The following is a 25959-nucleotide window of genomic DNA, read 5'->3' on the forward strand; positions in this document are numbered from 1 at the left end:
AACAAAACCGCCCCCGTCCCCGCACTGCTCCAGTTCTTCTTTCATTCGTTGTCTGCGGATCGAATCATGAGAAACGAGAAGAAATTAAGAGGATAGAAACTTCTACTGCAAATCACAAAGTTACTTCCTGTCATCATGTGATTTCGTAGATTTCGATCCTTCTGACATCGATGACATGTGCTCACGCTTCCCGTCTTAATATTTCCGTTTTACTCTTCTCTCGCGACATTTTCACCCAGCACATAATAATCGGTAAATAGTTAAAGCAATAACATTTGATGCTCCGCGGGACGCCCCACCCCAAAGCCAGGGAAGAGACCCTGGGAACGAGGTTGAACTAATGGTAATTTGGCACTGCAAATTAATTAATACACCCAATTTCCATTACCACTGAGCTTGTTAGTAAAATAGCTGTCACTCACGCGAATCACGCTTGAACGGCTCTGGTCAAAAGAGTTTGATCCGACGTTTAATACATTAGACAGAGTTTTCTTTCTCATAACTGAGTGATCGTTGATTCGACATGATAAAGTGTCCTTTGTTTTTTTTTTGTTTTTTTTTTTTCTGTATTTGGGTAGCTGCACTATTGTAAACAACGCATTGTATATTCTTTAGGTATAATTAGGCTACGATTAGTAATTATAATTTGTTGTATGTAATCTATTGTAGTTATGACGTATTGTAAGTATTGTAACTAGTGTTATGTCTTGTGTTGTATTGTATGTATTATAACCCAAAATGTTGAAAAAAAAATAAAAATTACAAAAAAAAAAAAAAAAAAAAAATGATAAAGTGTCCTATAGCTAAATGTAGCCTTTTCCTCGGTCAGCCAAAATTTTGTCGACCTGGTCCTATGGAATGCGTTCAGTGTAGTCGCCAACTGCAGACGCCATTGTGCAGTTTGTTTATATGCGGCTATGTAGACGTATTCAACAAAACAAAGCAGTCCTTAATCATGTTATCAGCCGCACCAATCAATGCAATCACGCACCAGACACAAGATAAATATACATGATTTTTTCTGTTTCTGGTTTCAATTTTCATGACTCATTTCCGTACCAGGTCTCCTGAAGTGGCAAGAGAAGGAATCCACGGGGGATAACTCGAGCTCGTACAACAGTTATATGTTATTTGCTTTTTACCGGCTGGAAAAGTTTGCGACAACTCCAGTGATCCGCTTCGGGAATTTGCTCATCGCTTATTGAAGACTGTTAAGCTTCCTGTTTCAGCCCCGAGGGTACCTGGGAACTGCGCTGCGACGAGGAAAGAACTTCAAAGGACGTGAAGTCTTCTCAGCAACGTAAAATGGATCCGATCAAGCTTTGCTCCATTCTTTCCGTGATGTTTGGGGCCACATCTTTCTTGGTTGTCGTTGTAGCTTCTCAAGTATCGGAAGGTAAACTAAGTTAACGTCTGTTTCCGCAGGAAGTTGCTTGCGAGCACGGAGTATGCTTGTGCTCCATTGCTCACACTTTCAACTAGTTTCGTTCCTGTAATCTCGATGCTTTGCCTTTCCTTTTCTGGCTAACGTAGCTAGTAAGGAGTTTCGTCGTCTTTTCAATTTGCTGATCAGATGTTCAGATGTTCCATTAAGGTTTCAGCAAAAGCTTGCACAAAATCTCAAACTGTAATTAGATTCTGATCAATGAACACAACAGGGCAGAAGCTGGCCTCTATGGCGCATCAAAACAAGCGTCAAAGGTCAATTCCAAATTATTTATCGTGGTGAAATGATAGCTGTGTGAAGAGAATAGATCAAATGACTATTTATCCGTGATTTGTTTCCTTAAAGTTATTAACCGATTGGACAATACCGAGAATGAGGGATGATTTGAACTGACTGTTTAAAGATAAAGACATGTTATTAGAAATACCAGGCAGGCTGGCAGAGTATCTTTAACATAGTCGCCAAATATATGAATTATTTGATATATGTAAGTATTACTTCCCACATTCTCGAATCCTTCACTAAGGCCAAATTACACAATTAGCATAACTTACTGCCAATAAGGAAGTGAAATAACCATTTCAGCAAAGAAGAATGCGTCGCCGAGGTCGTTCACTTAACTTCACAGCGCAAGAACAGCAACGACAAGGTCGCTAATGAAAACAAAAGATTTAAAGAACACTTTAAAATGAGTTGGAACATTTCTATGCCGGCCGTTCTCCGCAAAATTCCAGCGACGAGTAAGGACCAAAATCTGCGATAGGTTGCGATACGCGAGAACGCGAACCTCAAAGACGAAGTTAAATTCCTTTTACGACTAGACCTCTCTCTTATATAGATACTTCGGTATTGGAATAGCTCTGGCCGTAATGACCCAGTGATAAAAAACTAAATGAATCTTCATTATCACGAGACTCATACGAAAACTATAATTTTCTTTTTTTAAAAATAGACATTACCGTCGACGTGACCATTTTGGTTGTTTGAAACTCCTTACTAATACAATGAACAAAACTTATGCACCTCACGGTGCTGTGTCCATTCATGTCTAGCAGTGACTGCTTTCTCGAGTGTTTATTTTGGCTGAAAACCACCTTACCGTGAATGAATTAATTTCCTTTGTATTTTATTCTAATTAACTGCCCGCTGACTGTCGCAGACTGAAAGTATGGGAATATAGCCTGCAGGTGTATTCTGTTGTATTGGAAAGAATATTATCACTTCTGTATTAGATCACTTTACGATTTTCTTTTTTCTACCATTGTATGATCCTTCACCTTGAGCCGGTAACATCCGGTATTACAAGCAAATTGATCACTGAACCAAAGACTGTTAAGATGACGTTTGCTAAGAAACCGAAAACGAATAAACACTGGCTCAAGGAAGGTACACTATCACAAATCTCTATTTTAGCATTCAAATTTTACACACGCGTTTTGTGACTGGCGACGAAGGACAATTTTGCGAAACATGTCTTCAGTGTAAACTAAAAAGCGGTGTACTTCATCTGAACGTCAAATCAACCAACCAAAACACACACTCAATCTGTGCTTGTTGGATCAAATCTTAAACGAGCCAATTGTATAATTTCAATAGTTTATTCAGGAATTTCAACCCAAAACGGTTACAAAACATCTTTGTCCATTCGGGAACTAGCTTAAGAGACTATATGATCAAGATAATAGTGTCATTGTCAGAGAAAATCGGGCAGTACCAAAAGATCAAGGGCGGCCGTTTACCTTTATCTTTCCACAGTGTTAAAGTTATCCGAAAAGATTAACAACCATGACATTTGCCGAAGTAGGCGTTCGTTTTTCTTCGAAACATTACCACATCATTATTTTGGACTCTCTGAGCGGTCGAAAATGGCCGAAATTTCGGGCAACTTTAGGTGAGCCTAAAAGATACTTCGTACAAATTTTATATACTCTCATTTTCGCGCGATAATATTTGTCCCTTTATTAGTTGACTTTCCGACCGCGGTGTATTTTTTACGATTTTTTCTCTATTACAGTAACGCTACTGTTGTCTTCACCATCTCTATCTTTATTACCATCAGCGTCAGTATCTGTATCTCCATCTCTATCTTAATTTCTATTTCTACATCAAGGAGGCAGATGGATTTGAAATCTGGAGGTCCCTGGTTCAAATCCTTTACCCTACCGCTATCTGGATTTCTTCTTAGTAGTCCCGAGTTCAACTCTTCCACGGTGCGATCTGTGTAAAAAGTCAACTGATCAACCTTCCCCCAGTTGGGATTCTATATAATTTCTGTTCTATTTCCAATATGTACTTTTTACTTTCAGTGCTTCCTATTAGTAAAAAGTGCTAAATACATTTAACACTTTAATATAAACGATACTTGCTGACACCTACACCAACGAATTAAAGAACACAAAGGATCGGCAGTTGAAAACCGCCTAAGAGAGCAACATGATAGGAAAGAGCAAAGTTTTAAAATTTTAAGGAAGTTTCAGAACAAATTGGACTGTCTTATTATTTTTTCTCTTTATCAAAGAACTAAAACCAACACTGAACAGACAGTGTGATTCAATTCGCGCTAAATTTTTTGTTTAGTCCTCTTGTTAACTTCGTAAATACTTTTACCACTTATCTTACGCATTTTATTGCATTCTACCGTTCGTGATATTCTTAACTATATTTTTATTGTTAGAACCATATTTACGGTTATTTTATTTATTTTTATTCGCACTTGAAAATGACCTCGGAGAGGTCGAAACGTGGTTTTTTATCGTTAGTTTTTATTGCAAAATCGATCTCAAAGAAATTACTCATCAACACTTAAGATAAAGTTATTTATTTATTATTTATTTATTTATTTATTTTTCCATCAGCATCAGTGGTATCATCAGTGTCGGCGTCCGCGCCACCATCATCTTCACCACCACCTACATCTTCGTCCCCAGTAGGATTAGGATCAGCACCACCATCTACATCTCCAACTCCATCCCCACCAGCATCGTCAACATCATCACCATCATCTTTTCCATCTTCGTCACTATCAGCATCACCATCTGCAGCTCCTTCTTTAACATCATCACCGTCACCATCTCCATCATCAAAAATTTTGTTGCCATCCTCGACTACAAATCCTGTGCAATCAACGACGGGACCGTCCACAACACCGTCAACAGGTAATAATAATTAATGAACATATAGCAAACTCTAGAAAACAGCAATATATATGTTACGTCAGGAATGTTACATGAGGAAGTACCTTACACCGACCACCACTGAACTACTCGTTCATATTTTTGTATCTTCAAAGTTGGATCACTACTGCAATGCCCTACTGTTTGACCTACCAAACTGTACTATAAAAAGGTTACAACGCGTCCAGAATGCCGCTGCTTGCCTAATCACACTTACAGCAAAGCATGATCACATTACTCCCGTTCTTTTTAATCTTCATTGGCTTCGGGTGAATCAACGTATTATTTTCAAGATTTTACTTATAAGAAACACTATGGAATGCTCCACCATTTGAAATTTTAGACTAATGTTTTTAATTTTTAGATACTTTTTAGATTTTCTCTGTATTGTAAAGCGCCTTTGAACTTTAGGATACTGGCGCTATGAAATCTTTACTATTATTATTATTGTTATTATTTGTGAGTTTGCGGAGACATGACATCCATGCATACCTCGGATGTGTAACGTATACATCCAACATGATTCAAATCTGTGGTATTAATATCATCCTGTTGCATTGAGGGAAAAATTAACTGAATATTTTTTAAGCCAGTTGGCCTTTTTCTATCATTGTATGATCCTTCACCTTGAGCCGGTAGCAACCCGTATTACAAGCAAATTGATCACTGAACCAAAGATTGTTAAGATGACGTTTGCTAAGAAACCGAAAAAGAATAAAGACAAGTTCAAGAAAAAAAATCAAATGTTATTCCATTTTAAATGTAACGCCCACTATCACAAATCTTTATTTTAGCATTCAAACTTTACAGACGCGTTTTGTGACTGGCGACGAAGGACAATTTTCCGAAACATGTCTTGTAAACTAGAAAGCGTTGTTCTGTATCTTTACCTGTGCTTGTTGAATCAAATCGCAAACAAGCCAACTGTGTTATTTCAATAGTTTATTCAGGAATGTCAACCCAAAACGGTTACAAAACATCTTTGGCCATTCGGAAACTAGCTTAAGAGACTATATGATCTAGATAATAGTCTTTTGATGATACAATGTTGGGTGTTATAATTAACTATTATTCCACGAGGGCGCGTTGAATATGAGATGGTAGATTGTTACAGGTATCAATAGCGTCCAAGTTGGCCTTACTGCTATTTTTACATTTTAGTTTTTCTCGATGGCCTTTAATCAAGATCGATCTGTTAACACGATAAGACGTAAGAATCTCTGTCATAACATCCTGGTAGAATTTGTTGTAGAACGTCATAGACTGAAAAGTTGTCTGGGTTGAGGTTGTTTTTGTGTAGGCTCCTGCCGCTTGTTGCATTTTTTACATCTCAGTGCCACATACTGCTCTACTTCGGCTGAATCTGGGAACTGGCCTCTTCCCTCCCCTCTCAAACCCTTGTCCCCTCCCCACTTCCGTGTCCATGCTCCCCTGCAATTTGTAACTTCTTCAGGTAGAAAGCACAATACGCGCTACAACTTAGACAGGTGATGCAACCCACCCTTTCCGACCGCGGTGTATGTTTTACGATTTTATCTCTATTACAGTAACGCTACTGTTGTCTCCACCATCTCTATCTTTATTACCATTAGCGTCAGTATCTCTATCTCCATCTCTATCTCAATTTCTATTGCTACATCAAGGAGGCGGCGTGGCAGAGTGGCTTAGGGTAGTGGATTTGGGTAGTGGATTTGAAATCCGGCATGGAGGTCCCTGGTTCAAATCCTTCACCCTACCGCTATCTGGATTTCTTCTCAGTAGTCCCGAGTTCAACTCCTCGACCGCGCGATCTGTAAAAAGTCAACTGATCAACCTTCCCCTAAATAATTTCTGTTCTATTTCCAATGTTTACTTTTTTACTTACAGTGCTTCCTATTAGTAAAAAGTGCTAAATACATTTGACACTTTAATATAAACAATATTTGGTGACACCACCAACGAATTAAAGAACACAAAGGATCGGCCGTTGGAAACTGCCCAAGGAAGTTTCAGAACAAATGGAACTGTCTTATTATTTCTTTTTTTTTTTTATCAATGAATTAAAACCAACACTGAACAGTGTGATTCAATTCGAGCCAAATTTTTTGTTTAGTCTCCTTTTCGACTTCGTAAATATTTTTACTACTTATCTTACACATTGTATTGCATTTTACCGTTTGTGATATTCTTAACTATATTTTTAATGTTAGAAACACATTTACTACTAATTCCTAGCTCTCCTCTGGGAGAACAGGAAAACACATTTACGCTTATTTTATTTAATTTTACTCGCACTTGAAAGTGACCTCGGAGAGGTCGAAACATGATTTGTTGTCGTTAGCTTTTATTGCATAGTCGATCTCAGAGAAATTACTCATCAAGACTTAAAATAAAGTTATTTATCATTTATTTATTTATTTATTCTTTTATTATTTATTTATTTGTTTATTTATTTATTTATTTATTTATTTATTTTTCCATCAGCATCAATGTCAAAATCCGCGCCACCATCATCTTCACCACCACCTCCATCTTCGTCCCCAGCAGGATCAGGATCAACACCACCATCTACATCTCCATCTCTATGCCCACCAGCATCGTCAACATCATCCCCATCATCGTTTCCATCTTCGTCACTATCAGCATCACCAACTACGGGACCGCCCACGACACCGTCAACAGGTAATGATAATTAATGAACATATAACCAACGCTAGAAAACAGCAATATATATGTTACGTCAGGAAGTACCTTACACCGACCACCACTGAACTACTCGTTCATATTTTTGTATCTTCAAAGCTGGATCACTGTAATGCCCTACTGTTTGGCCTACCAAACTGTACTATAAAAAGGTTACAACGCATCCAGAATGCCGCTGCTTGCCTAATCACACTTACATGTACAACAAAGCATGATCACATTACTCCCGTTCTTTTTAATCTTCATTGGCTTCGGGTGAATCAACGTATTATTTTCAAGATTTTATTTATAAGAAACATTATGGAATGCTCCACCACTTGAAATAAGAAATAGTTCGCCTCTGTGTCCGTCTTCAAAAATAGACTCAAAACTTTCTTTTCAAAAAAGCCTTTTTGCAATTTATTTTAGACTAATGTTTTTAATTTTCGGATATTGTTTTAGATTTTCTCTGTATTGTAAAGCGCCTTTGAACTTCAGGAGACTGGCGCTATGAAATCTTAATTGACATCATTATTGATATGTTTATTATTACTATTACTATTATTATTATTATTATTATTATTATTATTATTATTATTATCAGGAGCCATAATCAGGGACGGAGACCGTAAGCGCGCGCCATTTCTAGTATTGGGGTTGTCCCCATGATATGGGACAATAATTCTATTTTTAGAACAAATTGCGCCATCACCTGCGGCACACGCGCGTACATGCTGCGAGGATTTTTGCGGATGTCGCGCGGGGGAAATGGCGTCCGAAATTCCCGAAATGTTTCATGTTTTTGCCCCACAACTCAACGCGTTTACGTCTGTTGGAATTTTGCTTCAGTATTTTCGTCGTAAGCTGCTCCAGTTTGAGTGAAGTAAGACAGTGTCGAATTTAGGTATGTTCCGCTGTAAGCTTATATATATCGCTGACCAAGTTGTGTTCCGACTGATGCTTCTTTTACATGAGTTGTACATTACTCCACTTTAAATTTCACTTATGTTGAAGATTAACAGCTTTTCCATTACACAGCAAAAAACTAGGTGGATATATTTAGATATAGCAGAGCTTCAGGACTTCATAGTTTCATAGCTCCTCTTGCCACACGCTTGCGAGGAATTTGTCAGTCTCTCGCGACCGAAAAGTAAAACACAATAATTGCTAGTTTGAGTTTCGCTTGAATTGTAAGCAACGCTTGATGTTTCATCGAGGCTTAATAACTGTACGTCCGTAGATAGTGCTCAGTTTTATTCGTGTAAAAATCCAGTAAATTCTCTGTTGTCGATGAATGAGAGCGCCCGCCGATGCGTGTTTTGTACAGTCACTAAACATGACAAATTGTACTTCCGCCGCACTTTCGTGTGAAAGCGTACATCGAACTCAAACAATAGCTCTATGGTTTTTAAATACGTTTAAGATTGATAAATGTTTCAGAACATATTAAAAGCTAAGCTGAAAATCTGTGAATAAAGCAGAAACAATCAGCAAAGTTACGATGACGCTTTCTTTAATCAACTTGGAATAACGATTTCGATTTTGTTGATCGAGTTATCAAAACTCCTTGTCTATTTTCATTTTCGCAGTGTAAAACTTCACTATGCTTATGTTGAAGAAACACACATGATGTTAGTAGCCTTTTTTGCATTCGTGAAATTTGTTGCAGCATCTCAGCGCAAAAGATAACGAAAGAAATCTTTGTCAAGATTTGTTGACAATTGAAAACACCGACTCGGACTTGAAAGTGCACGAGCTGCACTATGCAAATGAGCTAATTGTACGCGTCAGACTTTCCTTTCAAAAACTTTTGCAAACTCACCAAACAAGCAGAGACAATAAGAAACCATCAAAACAGGTTTTGGTTATGATTAAACATTGTCTGAGAAACTCACAAATTAACTCGATACCAGAGTAGAGAGTTTTCTTGCTATATTCTTAAGCATACGCGTAAGCTTACAACTAGCGAGAGCAGATCTTATTATTCATTCCCAGCGCGAGATTGAAGTCTTGTTTTCGACCTTGAAAAACCCACCTTTTCCGTTAGCTCAGAGCATAAAACTACATATAAGCGCCCTGGTTCGTATTCCCTGCCTTATTCCCTGCCATCGCTGTGAAAAATACGCAAGAGAATCTCTCAACTCTCACCATTTGATCACGCAACGTGACAACATCCACGCGAGAGCTCCTGACATGTGCGTGAATCCGCGCGGATATATGACGTCAGGATGGCGCAATTTGTTCTAAAAATAGAAAAATTGTCCCATATCATAGGTGCGCGCGAATCCCGAGACTTACGGTCTCCGTCCCTGATTATGGCTCCTGTTATTATTTGTTAGTTTGCGGAGATATGACATCCATGCATACCTCGGATGTGTAACGTATACAACCAACATGATTCGAATCTGTGGTATTAATATCATGTTGTTGAGGGAAAAATTAACTGAATATTCTTTAAGCCATATGGCCTTTTTCTACCATCGCATGATCCTTCACCTTGAGCCGGTAGCAACTGGTATTACAAGCAAATTGATCACTGAACCAAAGATTGTTAAGATAACATTTGCCAAGAAACCGAAAAAGAATAAGGACAACTTCAAGAAAAAAATTAAACGTTATTCCATTTTAAATGTAACGCCTTCTATCACAAATCTTCATTTTAGCATTCAAATTTTACACACGCGTTTTGTGACTGGTGACGAAACAAAACATGTCTTGTAAATTAAAAAGCGTTGTTCTGTATCTTTACCTGTGCTTGTTGGATCAAATCTCAAACAAGCCAACCGTTATATTTCAATAGTTTATTCAGGAATGTCAACCCAAAACGGTTACAAAACATCTTTGGCCATTCGGAAACTAGCTTAAGAGACTATATGATCTAGATAATAGTCTTTCGATGATACAATGTTGGGTGTTATAATTAACTATTATTCCACGAGCGCGCGTTGAATATGAGATGGTAGATAACCAGCGCTTTAACCATCTCATATCCAACAAACGCGAGTGGAATAATTGTTCAGTATTAAAAACGCCCCTAAAATATAGAAAACTAAACTAAAACAAAACTGAGTACGAACCAAAAAAAAAGGTTCGCAATGCGAACTTGTGTGGGATTTCTGTCAAATAAAAGTTGATGCGCTATGGATAAATCAGAGAAATTGTAGCTTTACAGTAAACATCTATACATTTTGTCGTGTTGTAGTGATGAACGTCGAGTAAAGATACTGTAGAGGCCTGGTTATAAGATCCCAAGCTGCAGACGAAAAACGGTTACATGAGAAACATGTTTGGACTTTAGTTTCTAGGAAATTCGCTCGCTTAGGGTTCGGTTACATGGAACTCTTTACCGTGGAAAAAGGCCCTTTTACCACAGGAAACTGCATTTAGTGAGTATGACCAATATTTCCGGAGGTAAATTTCCCGTGGTTAATACCCATGGATACATAAAAAAGATCACATGCAGCGCCCTTGACATTTAATGTGGTAAGTTGCATTGGTGTTTTGATGTCCAAGGTATTACGAGCAAATCACGTTTCTCCGTTTGTCATTAATATGTAACCGAAAAGGAAAAATGGTTTTCCTCCGTGTGCCATTTTTGTTACCTTGGTAAAATCCCGTATAACCGTTGTTTCACAACGTATACTAAAACCCAGCCAAAAACAAAAAAAAAAACAACAACAACAAAAAGGTCAGCAGACATATATTTAGCCCCAAGTTATTGGGGGGGGGGGGGGGTGGAGTTTCATGGAAAGAGTCATTGAAGTAAACACAGTTTGTGCATGTTAGGCAGCAGCAGGGGCGAAAACAAATGACATCATCGAAAAGCAAGTGCAGACGAGACGGTTTAGTTTTTGGTTGTGACTCTGGGCCGTACAATAAACAATAACGTGGCCTGTTTCGTCGGGATACCAGATGACCTGCTACATAACTGGGACAATTAATGTTCCCGAACACAACTTTTGAATGGCGTTGGCTTGGGGATGTTTACTGTGGGAACAGTTTTATTTCATTGACTACATTTGTCCTGGGATTCGTTGATTAGTTCCAGTGGAGACAAATAGTTCAGGTAGCCGTAGCTCCCCCTTCTCCCTCATGAATAGTTCAGTCTGTATCCAGTCGAAATTGTTCGGAAAAGTACTCTAAAGCCATAAGAGTAAGCCTGAACCAAGGAACGGTAATAGAAATGTTGTCTACTTTTATTCATCAGCGGAAATATTCGAATCGGTCGCTGGTTGCACGGAGTTTGTTTACGATAAATCAGCTCCGGTTGCAAATGTCAGCTAATATTCGTGCTTCCAGCTGAGAAAACTGTTTGTAAATTATACTTCTAGAAATGAGCTTTTGTGGTTAATCATGACCAATAAATGTGAAAATGTTTAGCGTGAAGTTTGAAGGCCACTGCAAATATTTAGTCCTTTTAAACTTGTGAGTCTACGGAAACAGCACCGTCACGCAACGTATCAAGAAATCACGGTTTATCACTCAGTCGAGAGGACCTCAACTTGCTAACCATAAATACACAGGAAAATACTGGGCTTTGTCGTTATGTTATATCTGTCCGTAAAACTGCAGTTGTTGATATAAATGTGCTGATTTTAGCAACAGACGGGAGTTGAAAGTAATGAAGTCAATCAACTGTAAATTTTCTTCCGACAGTTGCAGACTGCGCGGCGCGACATGTACAATGTTTAAATTTATTGTTTACTAGAATTCATTTTCCGCAGAAATTGTCGGCATTTTCAGCTGATCGAAAGAATTTCAATGTCGCATAATTTAAATATGTAATTGCAGAAAGTTCTGTCCGAGAACTGGAACTTTGTATGATTGTTGTATGATTGATTGATTGTCCTATTCATCCAAGAATTTCGCGCGTATACAGAAAGCGAATGTTTACCCACCTTATAATAAATGGCGCGTCAAAAATAAATATGGCAGCGACTGTCTAAAAACACTAAGACCTAAGGTCTAGGACTCCCTTCGAATCTCAGAAACAAGTCAAAATTCGCCAAAAAACAACACCCGGTAAGAGTAATCACACTGATGGCCGCCGCACAAAAACACTCAACCTTTTCCTAGTGGAACCCAGTCTACACGCCAAGTAGAAACCACGTGACAAACGCTTTGCTCTCGTGGACAAATAAATGAATAAATAACTAAATGTCGCTGGCGTTGACAAAGTGTGGGAAATCCCACACAAATATCACACGTACCGGCGGAACGCTAATACCTTCATGATTGTACCATCATTGTAGAGCATGGTTTATTTTATGGCTAGCTCCGCGAGCGGGCAAGATGAGTCAAATCCTGCGCTGTTATTTGCTACCCGAGCGGGCAAGATGGAGCTATCTTGCCCGCTCGGGACTACCCGCCGTGTCCTGCAAGAAAAATTTCCCAAGATTTCCAAATTTCCAAATTTTTATTGACCAAGCTTGTTCGGTCAAGATGGCTGGATATTGGCCAAATTCTTTTTTTGCGAGTTTATAGACTGAGACGGAGTCAATATCCAGCCATCTTGACCGAACAAGCTTGGTCAATAACCCATATATAATGGCGCGTACTATGATGGTTTAGCCAATGAAAACTCTTGCATTGCATTATCCAGTGATCCAGGTTTTAATAATGACTGTTATCGCTCTTTTAGGACCATCGACTACAAAGAAATTCGAAGCAAGGATGACGGTGAACGAAACGTATGAACCTTGTTACAGCGACTCCAGTTCAGCAGAATTCCAAAGATTTGCAACAAATTTTAGCCAAACAGTAGGGGAATTCTTAAGTAAGAAGCTGTTTGGTTTTGAACGTGTTGAGGTTAAAAAGCTAGCAAATGGAAGCGTGGTCGTGGATTTTGATATCGTGGTACAGGAATCGTCGAATGCGACAGTGGATGATATAGTTCAGGCTCTGGAAGCTGGTAATGGATCAGAACTGGGATACACTATTCTTGGAAACGTCAGCATCAATGCAACTGATCAGCAATCCACTTCAAGTACTCCATCTCCAACGGCTACTGTTACAGGTATCAATAGCGTCCAAGGTGGCCTTACTGCTATTTTTACATTTTAGCTTTTCTCTATGGCCTTTAATCAAGATCGATCTGTTACTACGGTACAATTTGTTGTAGAACGTCATAGACTGAAAAGTTGTCTGGGTTGAGGTTGTTTTTGTGTAGGCTCCAGCCACTTGTTGAATTTTTTACATCTCAGTGCCAGATACTGCTCTACTTCGGCTGAATCTGGGAACTGGTCTCTTCCCTCCCCTCTCAAACCCTCGCGCCCTCCCCACTTCCGTGTCCATGCTCCCCTGCAATTTTTAACTTCTTCAGGTAGAAAGCACAATACGTGCTACAACTTAGTCAGGTGATGCAACCCACCCTTTCCGACCGCGGTGTATTTTTTTTTTATTTTTTTTACGCTGCTGCTGTTTTCACCATCTCTATCTTTATTACCATCAGTGTCAGTATCTCTATCTCCATCTCTATCTTAATTTCTATAGATCAAGGAGGCGGCTTGGCAGAGCGGCTTAGGGCAGTGGATTTGAAATCCGGTATGGAGGTCCCTGGTTCAAATCCTTTACCCTACCGCTATCTGGATTTCTTCTCAGTAGTCCCGAGTTCAACTCCTCGACCGCGTGATCTGTAAAAAGTCAACTGATCAACCTTCCCCAGTTGGGATTCTAAATAATTTATGTTCTATTTCTAATATTTACTTTTTTTACTTACAGTGCTTCCTATTAGAAAAAAGTGCAAATACATTTGACACTTTAGTATAAACAATACTTGGTGACACCTACACCAACGAATTAAGGAACACAAAGGATCGGCCGTTGGAAACTGCCTAATAGAGCAACATGATAGGAAGGAGCAAAGTTTTGAAATTTAAGGAAGTTTCAGAACAAATTGGACTGTCTTATTATTTTTTCTCTTTATCAAAGAACTAAAACAAACACTGAACTGACAGTGTGATTCAATTCGCGCTTAATTTTTTGTTTAGTCCCCTTTTTAACTTCATAAATATTTTACCACTTATCTTACACATTTTATTGCATTCTACCGTTCGTGATATTCTTAAGTATATTTTTATTGTCAGAAACATATTTGCGCCTATTTTATTTATTTTTACTCGCACTTGAAAATGACCTCGGAGAGGTCGAAACGTGATTTTTCATCGCTAGGTTTTATTACAAAATCGATCTCAAAGATATTACTCATCAAAACTTAAAATAAAGTTATTTATTATGTATTCATTTATTTATTCTTTTGTTATTTACTTATTTATTTATTTATTTATTTATTTATTTTTCCATCAGCATCAGTGTTATCATCAGTATCAGCATCCGCGCCACCATCATCTTCATCTCCATCTCCATCTACATCTCCGTCACCGTCAACACCTCCTCCTGAATCAACATCAATATCACCATCTCCATCTCCATCAACGTCAATACCTCCTCCTCAATCTGCATCAACATCACCATCTCTGTCACCGTCAACACCTCCTCCTCAATCAACATCAACATTACCATCTCCATCAACGTCAACACCTCCTCCTCAATCAACATCAACATTACAATCTCCATCAACGACAACACCTCCTCCTCAATCAACATCAACATTACCATCTCCATCAACGTCAACACCTCCTCCTCAATCAACATCAACATTACAATCTCCATCAACGACAACACCTCCTCCTCAATCAACATCAACATTACCATCTCCATCAACGTCAACACCTCCTCCTCAATCAACATCAACATTACAATCTCCATCAACGACAACACCTCCTCCTCAATCAACATCAACATTACCATCTCCATCAACGTCAACACCTCCTCCTCAATCAACATCAACATTACCATCTCCATCTACATCTCCATCTCCATCTCCATCACTGTCAACACCTCCTCAGTCGACATCAGCATTACTATCTTTATCTCCATCACTTCCAACACCTCCTCCTCAATCAACATCAGCATTACGATCTCCACCTCCATCACCGTCAGTGGCTCCCTCTCAATCACCAACAGCATTACCATCTCCACCTTCATCTCCTTCAACGTCCGTACCTCCCCCTCAAGCAACATCTGCATTACCATCATCACAGTCAGTATCATCAATATCACCTCTACCTCCATCCCCTTCACCATCTTCATCACCGTCAGCACCTTCTCAATCAACAGCATTAGCATCTCCATCACCATCCCCACGAGCATCGTCAACGTCATCACCATCATCTTTTCCATCTTCGTCACTATCAGCATTATTATCTGCAGCTCCGTCTTTAACATCATCACCGTCACCATCTCAATCTTTATCTCTTTCTCCATCAGTATCATTATCACGATCTCCATCATCAAAAATTTTGTTGCCATCCTCGACTACAACTCCTGCGCAATCAACGACGGGACCGTCCACAACACCGTCAACAGGTAAGGATAATTAATGAACATATAGCAAACTCTAGAAAACAGCACCATATATGTTACATGAGGAAGACTAACACGTTCTAAAAACAAACGGGATATTATAAAACGCAATTTCTGAAACAAATAAAGGAAATCGGCTTTTTTCCCGATAAAATTAACAAATCTGGTATAATATGCCCTTTTTGGCTATTTTTTTTTGCCAGAGTGGTAAATATTTTGGCACTATTTTGCCATGAGAATTGAAAATGTTAGCTGGTAAGAAATGGGTAAATAACTGAAAACTTTACCAGGACCGGAGCTTTGAAGACAGCTATGGTAAAAATGTCACGAAAAGTTAAGATTTTTGCCAAGATATAGTTGCAAGAATCAGCTTAAAAGAGGAGTTTTCTGCAAGGAAGGCAACAAATATGGTAAAAAGTAAGCCTAAATGTTTATTTTTGGTAAAAAGGTTGTAAGAGGCAGCTTTCTCTTGGCATAAAAAAACGCGTATTTTGTTAATTTTGCCAGTTTTAAAAAACGATTGGCAAATTTATCGGTAATTGAGGTAATCTCTGCCAATTTTCTTCTTCTACGAAACATCTGGCAAGGTACATGGAAATTTCCATGTACCTTTTACAAAACATAAGGCAACGAACATGGAAATTTCCATGTACCTTGCAACGAAACACATGGCGACGTACATGTAAATTTCCATGTACCTTTTCATGTGTTTCGTTGCAAGGTACACGGAAATTTCCATGTACCTTGCAACGAAACACATGGCAAGGTACATGGAAATTTACATGTACCTTGCAACGAAACACATGACAAGGTACATGGAAATTTCCATGTACCTTGCAACGAAACACATGACAAGGTACATGGAAATTTACATGTACCCTACAACGAAACACATGGCAAGGTACATGGAAATTTCCACCTACCTTATGACTACACATAGCAAAACGTACATGGAAATTTCCGTGTACCTTGTGGTACACATAAACAAGCATTTCCCCATCTGATAATCAATTGCTCAAGTAAATCTTGGGAAATATAAAATCTAACTACAGCTTGAAAATTACTGAAAAATTAAATAGTTTTAATTAACCAACGGAAAGATGCGTCGTGATCAATATAGAACAATAGTACTCTTCTCTCTTTGAACGAGACATGGACCTGGAAATTAAAGAAACAAAATACATCCACGCAGATGGTTATACATACACTTAACTCTAGTTCCCTAGCTCTTGAGCATTATTTTGGTTCAAGTAACAATTAATCTAATGATCTATTCACTATCGAAATATTTCAGTTACCATTTCAAAATGAGGTAAAGCCATCTCCTTCGAAAGGTTAAAAAGACTAGTTCTGTTGGAAAAAGTTCAGATTCGCTAACAAAAATAAAGTCAAACTGGAAGATACCACTTCCCGGGTGCCACTTCCTTTGAACGACCTTTTAACCAGAGCTAGTCACCTTCGGAGCCGTTTGGGGCTGCGAAGGAGACTAGAAGCAGTACTAAAATATTATAGTTTTTTTTAAAAATTGATCTACAGCGTAGTGATTACTTAAATTATATCGAGTCCTACTGTTAAAATGACCAATACGCGTAGCAGAAAGATTAATTAATATATTATGCTTTTCGACAATATTGACCGTTGAAACCCTTTTAGGAGACCTCACCGCGGCCCCAGGTAACTACAATTCGACGTTTACGGCAAACGGCAAAAAAATTGCCTCTTTGATTTTGCAGATTTTGTAATCTTTTCTTTAAATATATCACACAAAAATAGCAAAACGACTTCTAATTTTCACCTCAAATACAAATCTATATATCCTCAAATACAAATCTATAAAAAGCACAAACAGCCAAGACAGACGGCAAAAGTTTCACCTTTGCCGTTCGCCGCGTAAACGCCATGCTTTATCTCACTGATAATCTCGGTCAATAATAGATTTCAGGAGATCGGGCGCGATTCATTCCACTTACTTATACACAAATGTTTTGTCTCCTAAACTCGGCAGTACGTCTGCGTAGGTCCCATTGTAAAAACCAAAATAGAGCAGACCTTCTTCCTCGAAGCTCCCGCTCTAGTCGTTCTTTGCCCTTTTGACCCTTTTGGCGGATTGCAATACGTGATTCCGTTAAACCGCAGTAACATTATCTCACTGACATTTTGGGCGTGCTATTGTTCAGGTTTCCGTAAAGGCTTAGTAATTAGGAGCAGCTTCATTCATTTACATGTGTCGGTGTGCTTTGAATAACGAGGCATATATCATTAGTTCTTATTCAATGGGATGCAAATAAGTGCCCGGTTTATTTGAGCGCAAGTTGCGTATGTGTTAAAAATAACTAATTTTTATTTTACATTTCTCCAAAAACAGAGAAAAGCAAAACGCTACACTTTAGAGAAAGTGTTATTTTGAGAAAAGTGTTGGTTTTGTTCGGATTCGCAGAGTTCTAAATTAGAATCAGCGGGATCCGGGTGGATGTTACTAAAACTGGGAACGGGGAACGGGGAACGGGGAACGGGGAACGGGGAACGGAGAACCGGGAACGGGAGTCTGGGAACGAGTGTACAGCGGTAACCCGCCTAAGAATTCAACATGGAGGACAAAGGAAAAGAAAAGGGAACAGAAATGTGAGGAAGTCTTACGGTTGTAAACGTGGGTTTCTACCGGATATGCCCTAGAGTCCAATATAGTACTGGGCTAAACAAAGCATAAAATAGCGCCTGGGCAGAAAATCGAATCGGTATTATCACGTGCTTTCACAATAGGTCAGCATAAAATACAGACTGCAGACTGCAGACCGGGTACAAAATGCACACTGTTTTTCGTCTGATACGTGACAACATGTCATCTGAAAACATACCGAGTGTCACGCAGTCGCTTTTCCGCGGTCATCTTTTACCAACATTAGCATTATTGTGGAATGTTCCTTGCTCATTTCTTCGTATATTTTGTCTTGAACAAAGCGGCCAGGCCCCAGGGCATTTATCTGCTGCTCACCTGATTTGCCAGCTGACTTGCCGATCTCCGAAAGGCCGCCATGCTAGTTGCCGAATGCGAAGACAGCGGTCGATCCACGTTAAAAGATGGTCATGTGTTATGTCACTTGTCCTCGATATCCTATTGCGTGTTGCTATTTTAAATATTGACATGAGAACTCGCGCACAGAGTGAGAAGATATGAGAAGACTATGAAGGCTTGAAATTCTATTTAAGAACGACTGTGGCCTGACCGAATGGGGACGTAGCTTGTGATAATACCGATTCGATTTCCCCCCCGGGCGCCATTTCATCCTTTGTTTATCAGAGTGCCAATCGGACTCTGCTCTTACAAGAACGTACTGGGCACATGATCTGGGGGCACAGCCTGTGATAATGTGCTAATTTATGTATAAAATGTACAAGAATGCACGTACAAGAATGTGCATGAGTGAATAAAAGCATGAATAAGTATGTCGTAATTTATGCGTCCTTAGTCAGTTGTATCATGTAACGCGACGGTTAGGATCTCTTTAGCATTAAAGCGTTTCTTCTTCAAATGCTCTTCTCATGCTGTTAAAGATCTATTAAAACACAGACGGTAGAAACTCACATTTACAGCCATAAAAAAACTTCCTCGCATTTCCCCAAATTGTTCCCTTTTCTTTTCCTTCGTCCGCCATGTCGAATTCTTAGGCGGATCACCGCTGTACACTCGTTCCCAAACTCCCGTTCCCGGTTCCCCGTTCCCCGTTCCCCGTTCCCCGTTCCCCGTTCCCCGTTCCCCGTTCCCCGTTCCCCGTTCCCCGTTCCCCGTTCCCAGTTTTAGTAACATCCGATCCGGGTCAGCCGGATGCTTTTCAGTAATAACCGCAGAAATTAACCTATCATTGCGGTTTCGGAAACGAAACTGTCAGACAAGCTGCTTTCATTTCCGCTGTGCTGTTTAACGGTCGAATTTCATCTTATGAGCTATATTTTTGAGAATCGTAGTGCTGTCCCGGCTAAATATTGAACTGGCTTATTAGTATGACGAAACAAACGTATTCTTGCGGTGAAAATAGACGTGAGCTGGTAGCCTTATAAGCTGTAAGGAAGCAGGTCAGGGCAAACGGCAGAAGCGGTACACCATTAATTGTTGTGGGACTGCCAGCAAGTGAGGTTGTATCCCGGGGGTTGTATATCGAAACTCGGCGTTAGGACAGTCCGTGAACATGCTACAGTTCACAGTTCATCAATTTACAGGTAAAAAAAAAATATTCATTTTGCCTTGTTAAGTGTTATATGACTAGAATTAAAATAGTCGCGGAATGAGCCCATGAACGTGTCAAGTATCTTTGTGGGTCAGTACTCGGGTCATTTATTATCCAAAAGTGCGCTATTTCTGTAATTTTCGAAAACGTACATGTTGCATTGAAAACCTAATCATTCCCTTCATATCAAGCTAAAAAAATATCTTAAAGTGAAAAAACGTTTTGAGACCGATTACATGTAAATATATAAAGGAGATGGCGTATTCTGAGTAAGCAGTTTACAAATATTGAGTCGTTGAATGCTGAAATCCAGACATGCAGCCCAAGATAAACACAGTGAACACGAAGCAAACAGAGACTAAATCGAACTCTTCGAAACGTTAAAAGATTTCAGAACATTGTTTTACGATATATTGACATGTGTTGTTTCTTTAATTTCTAGGTCCATGAATCTTCCAAAAAAAGCTGTCTTGCTAAGACCGTGACAGGGTGTTGTGTATCTTACAATAAATTTTGTGTGATATCGTATATTTTCGAAGCATCTGCCTCTTCTCACTCACTAAATTTCGTTTAAGGGCTATCTGACACGTTCATAACAGGGAACGATTTAAGAGCTGTATAAATATGCCTCATACATTTTATGTGTCATCTTAAGGTAGAATGAAATTTCCATGTACCTTTACAGAGTAATGCACAAAGGTACAGGGATTGGGTGAACGTACAAGGAAATTTCCATGTACCTTAACATGTGTGGTGTAGGAAGGTACATGGAAATTTCCATGTACCTTAACATGTGTGGTGTAGGAAGGTACATGGAAATTTCCATGTGCCGTAGCATGTGTAGTGCAAGTTTTTCTTTTCACCTGCGTTTGAAAGAAATCATGCTCTCTTGAGGTAAATTTTACCATAGGAAGTGACTTTGTTGCAAAATTTAACTTCTTCTTTAGAAATATTGCCAGCCTTACTTCGCTTTCGACCGCACCTGGTAAAAATTTCACTGAAGTGGCTGATTATTGCCAAAAAATCGGCGTTTTAGAATATCCCATTTGCTTTTAGAACGTGTAGTACTTACACCAACCACCACTGAACTACTTGTTTATATTTTTGTATCTTCAAAGTTGGAGCACTGCAATGCCCTTCTGTTTGGCCTACCAAACTGCACTATAAAAAGGTTACAACGCGTCCAGAATGCCGCTGCTTGCCTCATGACACTTACAACAAAGCATGATCACATTACTCCCGTTCCTTTTCAGTTAATCTTCATTGGCTTCGGGTGAATCAACGTATTATTTTCAAGATTTTACTTATGGGAAATACCATGGAATGCTCTACCATGTGAAATAAGAAATAGTTCGTCTGTGTGCGTCTTTAAAAATAGACTCAAAACTTTTCTTTTTAAAAAAGCCTTTTTGCAATCTATTTTAGACTAATGTTTTTAATTTTTAGATATTTTTTAGAAGTTCCCTGTATTGTAACTTTAGGAAAACAGCGTTATGAAATCTTTATTATTATCATTATTGATATTATTATTATTATTATTATTATTATTAGTATTAGTATTAGTATTAGTATTAGTATTATTATTAGTATTAATTATTATATGCGAGTTTGATCTTATCGAGACATGACATCCATCCATCCATACCTCGGATGTGTAACGTAATATATCAAACACGAGAGACAGTGTTTCATCGGGACATCCAAACACCGAGAAGAGAGTTGTAAATACGACGCGCAGCGGAGTATTTTTGACGAAATTCGAAGTGTTTGGATAGCCGTTGAAACACTGCCTCGAGTGTTTGATATGTCTTCTCAATCGAAACAAAAACTAAGGAGTAAACGGAGAAGTAAAATCGTCAAAATCTATGCTAATTAAGACCGGGTATCCAAACCTCCTTCACGGTTGTGATTTTCTTTGTTTTAACTTGCTGAATTTTTAATGAGTTTGAGAAGTATATATCCAACATGATTCAAATCTGTGGTATTAATATGATCCTGTTAAGGGAAAAATTAACTGAATATTTTTTAAGCTATATGGCCCTCTTGAGGGCGAATCAGAGAATCCCTGACCTGCACTAAGTTCCTCAAGAGTCTCTTATTGATGAGAGTTTCTTTTTCCTTTCACATGCTCTAACAGAGGACTCCAAGGAATTTAAAGGAAGTGGGTCAATAGATAGACCATGGGACAATGACTATACCAACAGCAGTACAACTGCGTACAAACGACTCTCCAGCGATCTGGAAAACCATTTAACGTTAGTCCTCAAGAAATCATATAAAGAAAACTTCATTAAAGTAGAAGTGAGTAACTTTACGGAGGGAAGCGTAAAATTCGATTTTACAGTTTACCTAAAGGCAACAACGAATGTTGACGAGGACACACTGAAAGATGCAATACAGAAGGGAGAAGGAGGTTCAAATTTCACTATCACTGGAGTTAGTGTGAGACAGATCGCTGGTCCCACGCCAACTACGAGCACAACAGAGAAGCCTGAGGCAGAGTCCGGGTTAGAGAAATGGAAAATTGTCCTTATTGCAACCATGCCTGTGATTGTAATTTTACTGATCGCATTATTAGTCGTCGTGGTAAGTCTTTAGTTTAAGGCTTTGGTCATCATAACCTTAAAAAAAACAAATATAACCCATTATCTTTTTCCCAAGCATCTCAGCGGTCCGGAATCCGGAATCCTGAATCCTAGTATTTGATTGGCTTATTACGTGGGCAGTTTTTCACGATACAGACCCCGAGTTACCGACCTCTCACATTCCCTTGCTAGAAACTAAAGGTTTAGGTTCACTCTAGACTTGGCTGTGTAAACGTTAAAAAAATAATAACAACGCAAGAGTAAACGAAAACAAAATCGTTATATGCTGGCTTGGTCGGTCCTTATCAAAAAAGAAAACTTTGCCTTTGGCCCCTTAAAACGGCCCTCGCCTACGGCCTCCTCGTGGCCGCAACTAAGGTGTTGTTACGAATAAGTAAACAGCACGTCAGGTGTAACACTGGTCTCGCTCGCGTTTGATTTGCTACTTCCTCATGGTACTGGCTAGCTTGAGGTGGAGTCTACAAACGATTTCACACGCGCGTTTGATTTCTCTTTCTTTTATTCAACCCGAAACATTCCATATTGAAGAGATCTGTGTGGTGTTTCTTATTGGTTGTTCCTTGGTTAACAATTTTCGCGCACAAGTAAAGCCCCGGACGAACGATCGCAACATTTCAACGTAACATATCGCAACATTGCTGGACGCAACATGTTGCGTGCGTTTGGCCACATTATTGCGAAGTGTTGCGACATGTTGGGTGTTGCTGGCTCAATTTTACCCATTTTCAAACTTGAGCCAACAACACACCAGGTCGCAACAAGGAAGCCAATTACACGCGACATGTTGCGACATGTTGCGGTGAAATGCTGCGATAGTTTGCCCGGAGTTTAATAATAATAATAATAATAATAATAATAATAATAATTTATAACTAATTTATAACTAATTTAATAACTAATCAGAGGACACGTAATCAGTTTGATTGGTATTTTTCTGGACTGGACTCTGATTTCTCCCTTGAGGGAATTGATTGTAACAAGCACAACTGATTTCATTCCATTTTGAAGTTCCATTTTATTAAACTTTGTTTCGGCACTCATTAGAAATTTACACGAAACCTTTTATTAAATAAGATGGTATCAATCAGCCAGTGAACAAACGTTAGGAAATTGAAAGATTACTCTGATTTTCCTTGTGATCATCTTTGTCTCTTGTTTTTTTTTTCTTGTTAGTGCTTGATTACTAGCAGTACTAATTTCATATTTCATCTGCTTTTCAACTCAAAGTACCAAAACAGAAGATTAAGAAGTGTGCAGAGAAACTTTCCTGTGTTGCATGTTGACAGTGGTCACTCTAGATCTGTGCAGCCCCGTATGTACACGTACAGTGTGTCCTCGAACACAAAGGAAATGTTCCAGTTAACTGGCCCTGGAGAGAACGCAGGCAGCAAAAATAGTCATGGATTGACGGTGGGTTCGCTATTATATGTAATGTGTGTTTCAAATAGTGGACCTGAGAGAAGGCATTTTTTTCACTTTAGATTCGCCTTTGGGAGGCAGCTTTAGCGACCTTCAAAATAGGCAGCTAATGGAAGAAGTATTCACACAGTTTTACACTTCTTATCGTCATTATCGTTATGCATGACAGCCTGATAATCACGTTACTTGAACTCGTCAGAAGGGGGAAACCTGAGATTAGACCGTCAGATGACTGACATTTCAGGGCTGGTTTTTTTTTTCCATACTAAGCTGTTAATCATTGCTGCTTCATTATTTGCCTTTTTTTTTCTTTAAACAGACATTTAGTCCGGATAATCACGGCCTCAGTGGCGCCAGTAACTCAGGTTACCTTACACTGGAAGGTGACAAGTCAGAGCGAGACTCTCAGTGGCTAGACTGGAACAAAAGTGATGCTTCAGATGAAGACAGCGTGCGCCACTCACCTGGAGTGGGCTTCATTTAGCAATTGTGCAATTTACGTTTTTAAGGAACAAGAGACAGGAATCGCAATCACTCAGATACCCCCAAGTGATAGGAAAAGAACTGGACAGAAAAACCCGAGAATAATTAGACCGACAAATAGTTTCTACCTACAATGTCTACAGTGTATAAATTTGTTGCTCTATGTAAATTAGCGAGAAATAGTGTGAGCTAAAAGATGCTGTCTTGATCGGCACCCAAATCTCCAAACTAACTTAAATTATAGACGTTTATTGCAGCCAGTAGAAAGAATATCAAGCTTGCGTTACTCCAACCAATCAACTGACATTTAAGGACTAAAGTACGTTTAAGAGAAAAGAGACATCCTTATATATATGTTCGAGCATAGCAAACTTTACAGAAGTTCGACAGCACAGCTAGGGAGCGGTAGAGACGAAGACAGCTACAGACAGGGAGGGATTGTACCATACTGTCTTCGAAAAGCCCCCATGGGGAAAGATAATAAAGGATGTAAGTATGTATGAATCACGCTTGGCTGTTCTAGGTTTTAGGTCTGACCTTAGCTATATTGTGAGATTATCAATTATTTTCGTATTTTCTTTGCCGGTACTTCAAATTGAGAGGCTTTAAAAATCGTCATGTTGAAAATGAGATTTTCTTCACGTGATCATGTCGTGGTGCAAACACTTTGCATAAGTGAGGCCCAACGCCAAGCTCGAATAAAGCCATAAGAACAAAGGCAACAAACAAACAAACAAACAAACAAACAAGCAAACAAACAAACAAATTAGCAAACAAAAACACAAACACAAGCAAATAACCTGCAACAAAAAACAAAGATAATCACAGGTAAAAATCGAACGTAAAAGGTTAATTCAGTATAATTCCAGTAGGCTCATTTATTTATGGTGGACGTATTAAACAAAATGCCGATCGTAAAGACTTTTGTCGTTAACGGCAAAAAATTTCGGAAACGTTCACGTCAATTTTTTTTCTGCTGTATTCAAGTAACCCAGTGTATTTATTTTTGATATCAACTCGGAAGAACATTTGGCCCACGACCCATGACCTCGACCCTAATCTCATCTGGATCTCGGATTTTTTTCCGAGTTGATATCATTTCTACATTTAGTATTCCTTACTGTAATATTTATTTTTGGTTGACGTAGTATAATTTTTTAGGTGAGGTCATTGTTAATAAATTAGCTGTAGTATCAACATGTAAACCGACCGAAAATCCTGTGTGTGCTAATTTAATTAAACAATTCAATAGTTATATACAGTGTTTTGTATATTGTTTATAGTCCACAGTGACCGGGTGGTGTTTCAATTCTATCGCTTTAATATTCGTACAGTAAAAGGCAAAACCGCGCGCATTGCGACTGATTCGAGCCGGTCGTCGAGACATCCGAGTTTATTGGTTTTAATATCAACGAGGTCTTTATGGTACGTGATATATCAACCAATCACAGTCAAAGTTTGCAACCAGCGCTAAGCGTTCGGGTCTTGATACTCCTCCTGGACGGCCTTCTGTCAGTTCACTG

At 38.9% G+C, this 25959-nt stretch overlaps 1 protein-coding gene and 1 long non-coding RNA gene across 5 annotated transcripts; both read left to right on the plus strand.

Annotated features, from left to right (window-relative positions):
* The first annotated feature begins 796 nt into the window (after positions 1–796).
* LOC110058334 (uncharacterized) lies at positions 797–25693 on the plus strand. 4 transcript variants are annotated; one of them, XM_089289042.1, is made up of 8 exons: positions 797–1396; positions 4303–4602; positions 7084–7281; positions 12923–13297; positions 14587–15708; positions 22066–22514; positions 23762–23944; positions 24273–25693. In XM_089289042.1, exons 1-8 carry the CDS (start codon positions 1306–1308, stop codon positions 24435–24437), a joined length of 2883 nt encoding a protein of 960 aa, XP_089145168.1. In that variant the 5' UTR covers positions 797–1305; the 3' UTR covers positions 24438–25693. The 4 variants fall into 4 exon arrangements, with proteins under 4 accessions (XP_089145168.1, XP_089145169.1, XP_089145170.1 ...); XM_089289043.1 differs by having other exon boundaries at positions 14599–15708; XM_089289044.1 differs by lacking the exon at positions 7084–7281 and having other exon boundaries at positions 798–1396.
* LOC149111564 (uncharacterized) lies at positions 16436–21756 on the plus strand. The gene is made up of 2 exons (XR_016207064.1): positions 16436–19920; positions 20371–21756. It is a non-coding gene; the product is annotated as an uncharacterized LOC149111564 (long non-coding RNA).
* Positions 25694–25959: the final 266 nt, after the last annotated feature.

Source organism: Orbicella faveolata, unplaced genomic scaffold (assembly GCF_042242905.1).
Source record: "Orbicella faveolata isolate gen_17 unplaced genomic scaffold, um_ofav_v1 contig_2, whole genome shotgun sequence".
NCBI lineage: Eukaryota > Metazoa > Cnidaria > Anthozoa > Scleractinia > Merulinidae > Orbicella > Orbicella faveolata.

Coding starts and splice junctions, on each gene's coding strand:
- LOC110058334 (XM_089289042.1), top strand. CDS start 1,306: ATGGATCCGATCAAGCTTTGCTCCATTCTTTCCGTGATGTTTGGGGCC. Junction 13,298..14,586: donor TCCAACGGCTACTGTTACAG/GTATCAATAGCG, acceptor TTTTTCCATCAG/CATCAGTGTTATCATCAGTA. Junction 23,945..24,272: donor AAAATAGTCATGGATTGACG/GTGGGTTCGCTA, acceptor TTCTTTAAACAG/ACATTTAGTCCGGATAATCA.